This window comes from Cataglyphis hispanica, chromosome 7 (assembly GCF_021464435.1).
Source record: "Cataglyphis hispanica isolate Lineage 1 chromosome 7, ULB_Chis1_1.0, whole genome shotgun sequence".
NCBI lineage: Eukaryota > Metazoa > Arthropoda > Insecta > Hymenoptera > Formicidae > Cataglyphis > Cataglyphis hispanica.
In genome coordinates, this window is record NC_065960.1 from 6609898 (window position 1) to 6619487 (window position 9590).

The window sequence follows — 9590 nt, forward strand, 5'->3', positions numbered from 1 at the left end:
CGCATAGATCGCTTGGAAATCTATAATATATGTTACGTGAACTATAGATTTTCAGGCGATCTATGCGCTCTATGCGTGAAACGGAACGCAACCTGTGTTTAGAAGGGGAAGGCGCTCATGCGCGCCAAAGTTCAGTCACATAGCCTCAAATCAAAATGTTACTTTTTCGGAGAAAGAATACTATGGATATGATTATTCCACATGCATCAACCTAATTGATCACATGTAAATATATCGGCCCACGCTTCACGCTTTCATATAAAAAATAGTTGAGAGAAATATTACTAGTTTTAATTGTGCAATGTATCAAATTAAAAATACAAAAATTGGAAAAATTAAATTCAAGGAGAGAGAGAGAGAAAGACATTTTATATTTCGTTTGTTACAGTGCTGGCTTCCTTACATCACTCCAACAGTCTATACTTTCTACAGTTTATGATATTTATATATATATGCTTGCTCACAAATGAGAGTCGAGACGACTACATCTTATATCATCTGTGGATGTGGACTACATTGTATTTTGAAGAGTTATAACAACAGCGCATTTCAATTCAGAGAAAGTTTAGATTTTTCAAATTCAAAACTTTCATTCACTCTGATGAATCGCGATCAAGAAGAAAACGTCGTCTTATCACCTTCTACTATATACGATCAACAATATCCGGATTTCATAGATAATGTATTAAAAGAAGCAACCGATGATTTTGAAAGAGAGAAAAAATGTATGTAGTTTGTGTTTTATATAAATTAAAATTTATCGGTTATTTTTAGAAAGAAGCATTGAATGAAGTCGGAATGATTAAAAAATTAAAACTAAAATTTTATTAAATATTGCAATAATCTTTCCAGTTGTCTTAATAAAGTATTAAATACTTTCAGTTTCTGATCAAAATCTACTAAAACTATACAAGCTATTTAACAGAACATTCGAAAGAGCCTTAGATTTATATGAACAAAAACGAGTGACACAAGTTTCGACATCTAGTACGATTATAACAGAACCATACAAAAGTGTAAGTGAGGTCAGTTGGTTGATGCAAGTTAAAGGACATTCTGGAGTATCATACACACTTTTTCCTGAAATAAATTATTGTACTTGTACAGCTTTTAGGTATAATATTCTCTATAAATCACTTATAACAATTTTAACAGAATAGCAAAATATATTTCCAAAATTTAAAATTTTATAATAAATAGCTGATATATTATAAAAAATCTTTATATGTGTGACTTTTAATGTTATAGACATCAGGTATTAAGAGATCGGTCTGCTTTTACTTGTAAACACGTTTTGGCAGCTTGGCTAGCCAGTGTTGATAATGAAAAATTGTTGCATCAACAATTAACACAGAAACAATTTGATAATTTATTGTTATATCAGGTTTCGTACAAACATAATGCTCTCTAACATTGAAGATTACTTATTGGTTGCAAAAATGGGATTGACAAATTTAAAGACTGTAATACAATTGTTAAAAGCTATTAATTTTAAGGAGGTACTTTAGATACATTTATACTTATGTTTATTTCTATCATGATGTAAAATATTCATATAGTATTATTCAGACTACAGCTATTTGCTTCGGCAGTGAAAATGGATTAAAAATTACAGTAGAAGATGCAAAATGTATGCAGGCTACTGTATATATTCCATCTGCAGTTTTCGATGAGTTTGAATTAAAAGAGGATGTGACTTTTTCATTAAGTTTAAATATATTAGTAGAGTGCCTTTGTATGTTCTGGCCTGCTTCACAAGATAATTCAGTTGCAGTGCAAATGTTTTACAAAGTAAATTGGATATCTTAATAAAACTAGTATCGCATATAATGTTAAAACTATATCAATATTGTTATTATTCATCGTAGGGTACAGGTTATCCTGTAAGTATTATCATTGAAGAAGATGGTGTCATCACAGATTGCTCTTTGAAAACACTAGAGGTAGATACATTATTAGATTTTCATCTGGAGGCCGAAAATATTGTAAATAAAGTAGTGTTACAAACAGAATTGTTAAAAGATATCATAGCCGAATTAGATCCAACTAGCGAATTAGTCGAGGTATAATGAGAATAATTTTGTGTATTATTTAAGTAATTTTGAGATTATTTAAGTAATTTAATTTTAGCTTTTTAAAATACTCTACTACTTCACGTTTTAGTTTCATTTATCACCAGATGATCCTTTCTTCAGAATTAGCACAAATGGTCTAGGTGGTATTTGTCATATTGATTTGCCTCATAATAGTGCTTTGATAGATACTTTTCAATGTACATCAACAGCAACATCCAGTTTCAAGTTAGCACACATTAAACCGGCGATGAAAGCTTTATCGTGTGCTAACAAAGTTTGCCTAAGAACTAATAGTACTGGAATATTAAATTTTCAATATATGATAAAAACCGAAAATGGGCATACTTGTTACATGGAATATTATGTAAGATTTTTTATAACAAAGTGTAATAATCAGAGAGCTCTCAATAGTTTAATAATTAATTTTCAGCATGCATTCTCTCTTTTTATACAACAATCAGTTAATTTGATATTTGATATTGTAATATTTGATACATTATGGAAATAAATTTATATCTTTCATTTACAGATATCTCCATTAATAGATATGGACGATTAAATAGTGATAATACGGGTATGATACATATTGAATCAGTCAGAATATGTTTAAATGCCTATTTATGTAAAATTTTTTATTACTAAATGATTAAATATATTTAATATACACATTATGTTTTTTTTATATTTTCAGATATCTTAGATCTTTCTTTTAAATATTATATAATTTTATTTTTCGCTATATACATATTTATGCGCATTTTGTAAAAGTTACAAGGTAAAAAAATTGTAATGGAAATATCCGGACATTTCCGTTAATCATTATTTGTAGAAAAAAACATTTTTTATTTATCTTCACATACACAATAGGTAACGCAGTTACACTGCTGTACATGGAACATTATGTAGTACATAATATGTAAATATATCAGGAAATGTGCATAATGTAAGCAGCTAATATTTGTTTTAATTATTATTTGCTATATTCATTTTATAAACACATGCAGATTTAAAGATTAAATATGAATTAAATGTAAATTCTAACTTTGTAGGAAAACAATATATTGTGCGTAATTTTTTTCATTACATTTTGACACGAATTATAAATGGTTTACATATGTGATTCAATATGCACGCCAATGCATAAAAATACTTTATTCGTGCTCGAACGACAGATTTTAAACAGTAATTTACACCTTTTCTCTTCTAAAAACATACATACACAGTTGTGCACGCGCCTCATTATCAGTTTTCTCAACTGACTTTTATTCCTGGATCTTATATACTCTTGTGCAAACAATATCATCAACTTTCATGATCTGCAATAGAAATAGCATAATTTCAATAATATTTCATAGCAATAGATTTTGCCGTAATAGTAATCCTTTATATCGATATTATCGGTAGTAATTTCTACACAAGTTAGAGAGAGAGAAAAGAGTGCGGGAAATATTCGAGCGCCAGTATCTCACGGCATTAACACGTATCGCCAGACGGATCAATGGATCTTTATTGGTGCCGTTTTGGAGCTGCAGAATTGTACGTGTCACGAACAGGAGAAGCGCACGCGATAATTGACCGGACATTTGACGGATCATTATAACATTAGCCGCTCGTGCAACGGTCCCTTGACGTATTGCGTTCCTGCACGTAGCTTTTGTACTTTAATCGGGAACCGCATAAGCGATATACGCATCAAAGTACAAGTGTTTAGAAAGAAAGGATATAAGCACGTACGAATGCAGCTTCCATTACGATTAAGCACGTCATTGTTATAATGATCCAATTTGTGTTCTATTATGAATTATTAGGATGTACATACTTTATCCGAATTAACATACTGAGATATTTAAAACAGTAATCTTGAATGTCTCTATTATAAATATAGAATAATAATGAAAATTGCTTATTTTGAAGTAGAAATATAACAACAGGTAAAAGGCAATTTTTCTGAAGGTAATAATAATTTTATTATTATTTTCTATATGTTGCATGCAGGCAAAATAATAAAAAAAATATTTTTATAAATATCATTATATATTAATGATATTAATTAATGATGATGATTTTGTTTAAATGTTTCTAGTTATTCTCTATATAATAGAGTAATAGAGACACACAGCTACAAGTTTGCCAGTTTATTATCTTCGCAAACTTTAATCATAAAAAAGAGATATACAAATAGACAGGATAATTTTTGCTTAATATTTGCTTGGTTAAAAGTCACATCTTGTTATCTGAACAGTACAACGATCAAATATTATTGATCTTAAAGTAAGAAAACTTAAGTAGTAAATATTTTCGCACAGCTATAATTATATATATAAATTATAACAACTTTATTAATTTATAAAACGTTGATCTCTTTTTACGTCTTAAACATTGAACTCAATCTTTTGTATCAATCTTTTTTATCAATCTTTTATATGTAAATTTTGATCACATGATTACGATTCATTAAGCTATATGACTGCGAGAATTATTACTTACATTTTATTAATTTTAGATTATTATTATATAATAACTTGTGTTGCTTTATATTATATTATCTTGTTTAATCGCTTTTATTGAAAATTAGGGATGTCTTTATAGCGATATGTAAATATACAAGTAAATTAATTTTTCTGAGTTTAAAAATCGCTTACCGCTTTCATCTCTGTAGGTGTGAATTCTCTTTCAATCGTAGTATTCTTATCGCCTTTCTGCACCTGTATGAGTTTATTACCTTCCAGAGTGCAGACACTCTTCACTTTTCTACCGTCCACGGTGTCTTCATCGAATTCTTCGCCAAGTTTGAATTTTATTTCCGTGTTTTTGAAGGTACTAGTCGTCTTTAGAGTATACACTCCGTCTTTCTCCGTCAATTCGACGACAGGACTGACCGTAGCACCCATTTTCCGCGTCACCATACCCACGCCTAAAATAAGGTGATAATTATTTAAAATCGTCTCAAATTTTACTAGCTTTTTTTCATTATCAGAATTTTAATTTGTCAGATGCTATTTTTATATAGATGATTCGTTTTTTCAAATTTATTCAGTGCTATTATTCTCATAGACCTTTTAATACTTTACAAATTCTATAAATTGAAATAGATATATATTATAATAGATATATATAAGCTTTTTCCATATATTAGGAATTGACATTAATATATATTTAAATTAATTGAAAAAGGTTAAAGGTTAAGCATAAAAAAGTTGTATCCTAAAAATTAAAACAAGATTACATAATTAACGAAGAATATATTATGATATCGTATCGAGCTTTGATAATATTTAAATTATCTATTTAAAAAACCACTTATAATTAAATGGGAGATGAAGTTTTATTTATCAATTTGCACACTTTAAGTTTATCTCTCGAAAGACTCTTCACACACATTTTTTTATCGTTACAATATAAGAACTGTTAAACCCACATTGTTGTTAAGAAATAATCGATGGGTTGGAGAATCAATAAAATAACATCATGATAAATCTCGGATAATTTATACCAAATACGTTGAAGCGCGTGTCATCTCACCTAAGGCTTTCATGTACTCGTCGAACTTTTCGCTCGTTACGAGCTTGTAACGCTTGCCTAGAATACCGCTTAATATCTCGGATGACATTGTTCGATGTTTCACCGATGCCTGCGTGAACGAAACTGACTAATGGCACGGCTGGTTCGCATGATTTATGCACGCACGCTTTCACAATTGATCAGACTATACATACATCGTCTAGGTAAGTAGGCAGGCTTATATCATACAAACAGCAGGACTGTTATCCGCGAGTTAAAATTCAAGGCGAGATGTAACTTTGAAGTTTGAACCCAGAACCGAGTGAGCGCGTGCTATTTATAGACTACAAAAAAATTATCTTCATTATAATGATATATTAACATATGCGAATTTGTAATATACGAATACGTGCCGAGGTTTGCTAGGAATTATTCTGAATGAAAATCTACAATTATAGAGATATTTCTCCTTTTACAATAATTTTTTAAACTAATAGAATATATAATCGCCGTGTCTTATTTTATTTTAAATGCGGCTAAGCTAATGTATTTCTAATAGTAATTATTCTAGTGATGAGAAAAATATGTGAAATAGCGAAAATGAAATCTATAATCATTGACTCGAGACGATAATATTGAGTCTCACTTGACTAACATATTTTCAATGACTTAGTCAATAATTTTTATATAAGAGAAAGCTATTATAGAACGCGCCTTAAAGAGATTACTTGTCTTTGCAATAAACGACGAATGTCATTTGATTAAAAACTGAGTTAATATTAAAAATTTTGTGATTTTAAGCTCGTGTTCAACGAATGTGCAGGAAAAAATATTCTTCTAAGCGATTTTACGTGAAAAGCGAGGTACTTTTATCTTGCAGCAAGATAACAAAATTATAAGTTTACAGTCGTGCCGAGCTAGTAACGCTTATCGATTTTATCGTCGCCTTTTCTGCGGTTTTGTGTATGTGTGTGTATTCTCGGAAAAAAACGAATATTATTTTCTGCGATGTAGCCGACTCGACGCACGGCAATGCGTCGAAAGACGCGATGCGTCTAGACTTGCTCTCTTATTTAATTTCCGGCGAATGACTCTCGATGATTATCGTAACAACGATGAGCGAGGGCGGGAATGTTGACAGTCAATGAATGGTTCTGCAAACTTTGCTTGACCTGTTGTATCATTAAATTGCTGATAATATGGTTAGGTTAGGTACAAAAGCAGCAGAGAAAAAGAAAGAGAGAAACAAAAAATATATATACGCGATATTATCAGTCTTTTCTTTTTCTTTATCTATTTCTTATCTTTGAGCCAACAAACTTTAGACTTGTGCAATGATTAATTTCGATAAAGATCGAATCTCTCGATGAGGTCAAAATAAGGAGAATTTTCCTTTTTTTATATATATATATATATATATAAAACTAGCATTTGTTTAAAGACGCTTTTTTTTAGAAAGAAAATTTAATGCGACTTTTGTTATTCGTAGAAAATGATATATGATATAAATCGCTAATTCTACAATATTTCTACAATATTCTACATACATTAATTTATTTTAGAAGAAAATTAAAAATTTGGAAATGCAAATGTGTTTTACAGCTACGACTAATTGATCCACGACTAATAATTATGATTTATTAATCTCGTCGATGAATTAATTTTCAAGTGTTAAATTAGACAGTCAATCAGACAATCCACAGTAGACAGTTGGAATTAAGATCGAGGTCAGGTCGTTGCACGAAGATGAGGACGTAATTTGATGTATTAAAATTGATTATCATCCCCGTCTTTATTGATATCTCGCTAATGCACAAGCATAGCTAATTAAATGATTAAGCTTACGGTATAACAGTACATGCGGAAGTTATTTACATTGAATTATTTTTAGTAAATAGACGAAGTTGCGTGCCGGAACTAAAATAGAAATGTTTAAAATTATAGATCGACCGATCTGCCAAGATTAAGTTTCGTTGATATTTTCGAGCATATAATATTTTCTTGAAATCCTGTGAATGAGCAGTGTTATTTTGAGTGTTAACGTCCTTCGAGACATCCTTCAATGTTTACATCGCAACTTTTCGTGCCTTTCGTATAATAATCATATGTTTGATCACGTTCTATACACGCTCGTAAAATCAATGTGCCTATATTTGCGAGTGTATATAACATTTACAAACATAGCGCGACACAGCTAACAACAGATCTTATTACAATAATAGTATATCCTCATAATGTATTTGCTATTTATACAGTGCGGTTCAAAGATCACGCGCTAATAAATTATTTATTAAGAAACTCATTGTACGTTTTATGGATTGTTTTATCGTTTATTATTATACTGAAAAACTCGGATTTTTAATGCCTTTATTAATTGTTATTATTAAAGGTTCATTGTCGATGAACATATCGTGAAATAAAATTATCTAATTTTATTTTTTTGTCTGTAACGCGACTAGGATTATTTTAAATTCCTATCAGAATGAAATGCAATTTTATTTATCACATTTAAAGTAATAAGATATTTATAAATGGGGTTTTAAAATGACGCATTTAATACTAAGGACATGATGATATAATATCCTTTTTAAAAAGTCTCTTTGACAGAGAATAATACGTAAAGGAAAAAACTTGTTAAATATTGCGCAACATTCGATATCCGGCTGTCAAGATTTAAAAGAGACCCGTAGAGATCAATACAATTACAGCGTAAATTTTAGCACAGAATATTAACAAAATTGCAAAAGAAATATTTGATGATAACATTTTGATGATAGAGATGAAGATTATTTGATGATAGTAAAATCAGTTTTTTAGATAAATGATTATAATTTAAAACAATAATTACAAGAATATTAAAAGAGGATGTGCTGCTTTTTAAGTTTATTATATGCTTTTTCATATATTCAATCATGTAATTTACAAATTAAGATTTCTAATGCATTTTGATCGAAACGATGTTAAAAATCATGTTCGATTACATACCGAGTGCCTTCATAAAATCGTCGAAATTTTCGCTACTAGAGAGCTTGTAACGTTTTCCAAGAATCTCGTTGATGGACATGATGTTTAAGGAAACGCTTCCGATAACACGTGGAGAATAAGAGAAATGATGCAAGATTAGTCAATAGAATCGAGATTTATGACCGACACCTGATCCGGTCGACACGATTACGCGAACTGAACAGGAACCTCAGGATGAGGCGGGAGTGCCTAGATACGAAAACTCCATCTCCCCCGAACTATTCCCTTATCTCTTTCTGTCTTTCATTCTCTCTCCTCGTCTCTCTCACACTCGTCGTTTGCTCTTTCCACCTTCAATAGCGGGGTCGTGCTCCCTCTCTCTGTACTTCCTCCTCCTGCTCCCAACCGTAGCCGCCCTTTTCCCTCGTTAACTCGTCTCGTCTCTCTCTCTTTCTTCGATCTCCATCCTCTTTCCTCCTATGGTCCTTCCGCCCTTCCACTAGCGAATACGAAATTTCTCGCTCGCTCACACCCGGATGCTTCCCCCTCTTCGAAATCTATTCGCACAGCTGCGGCGCAGGACACCGGTACAGTACCCGATGTCATGTCTACGTAATGTTCGTCTCCTTCTCGCTCGCGTAATATGTATGTCGATTGTGCATTTATCCCTTTCATACGTGAATGACATATCGGACAATAAACACAACTCTGCTAATAAGACAAATTCTAAACTCACCGCGACAAATTATTATATTGATCCAATAAATATGATTACTAGAAAGGGACCACAATTTATTATGACTTTAACATGCAATTTCAACGGCGTTAAAACAGAAAATATTGCGATTAATGTTAACATTTTTCTTCCCAATTAAGTGCAGTAAGCGCTAATTAGTTTAGAATATGCGTTAGACGGTTAATACAAAGTTCATGAATAACGCAAAGTCGAATGTATACTATCAAACATTTGTCATGCGTGATACGAGGTACGCATACACAGATCATACGATGCTCGTTTCTTATTGATCGTTGGATCAGTGTGCACGACTT

At 31.1% G+C, this 9590-nt stretch overlaps 3 protein-coding genes across 6 annotated transcripts; 2 read left to right on the plus strand and 1 right to left on the minus strand.

The window, feature by feature from the left end:
- The first annotated feature begins 3 nt into the window (after positions 1 to 3).
- Positions 4 to 1411, plus strand: LOC126850858 (zinc finger SWIM domain-containing protein 7-like). The gene is made up of 4 exons (XM_050594262.1): positions 4 to 225; positions 389 to 725; positions 883 to 1114; positions 1249 to 1411. The coding sequence occupies exons 2-4, from the start codon at positions 467 to 469 to the stop codon at positions 1409 to 1411; spliced, it is 654 nt and encodes a 217-aa protein (XP_050450219.1). The 5' UTR covers positions 4 to 225; positions 389 to 466.
- On the plus strand, positions 1391 to 3022 carry LOC126850849 (cell cycle checkpoint protein RAD1). 3 transcript variants are annotated; one of them, XM_050594242.1, is made up of 6 exons: positions 1391 to 1499; positions 1570 to 1791; positions 1869 to 2063; positions 2164 to 2439; positions 2605 to 2649; positions 2767 to 3022. In XM_050594242.1, exons 1-5 carry the CDS (start codon positions 1401 to 1403, stop codon positions 2632 to 2634), a joined length of 822 nt encoding a protein of 273 aa, XP_050450199.1. In that variant the 5' UTR covers positions 1391 to 1400; the 3' UTR covers positions 2635 to 2649; positions 2767 to 3022. The 3 variants fall into 3 exon arrangements, with proteins under 3 accessions (XP_050450199.1, XP_050450198.1, XP_050450197.1); XM_050594241.1 differs by lacking the exon at positions 2767 to 3022 and having other exon boundaries at positions 2605 to 2745; XM_050594240.1 differs by lacking the exons at positions 2605 to 2649; positions 2767 to 3022 and having other exon boundaries at positions 2164 to 2595.
- LOC126850864 (myelin P2 protein) lies at positions 2895 to 8769 on the minus strand. 2 transcript variants are annotated; one of them, XM_050594272.1, is made up of 3 exons: positions 8562 to 8769; positions 4718 to 4989; positions 2895 to 3391 (listed from the first exon to the last, which is right to left on the minus strand). In XM_050594272.1, exons 1-3 carry the CDS (start codon positions 8638 to 8640, stop codon positions 3338 to 3340), a joined length of 405 nt encoding a protein of 134 aa, XP_050450229.1. In that variant the 5' UTR covers positions 8641 to 8769; the 3' UTR covers positions 2895 to 3337. The 2 variants fall into 2 exon arrangements, with proteins under 2 accessions (XP_050450229.1, XP_050450228.1); XM_050594271.1 differs by lacking the exon at positions 8562 to 8769 and adding an exon at positions 5598 to 5781.
- Positions 8770 to 9590: the final 821 nt, after the last annotated feature.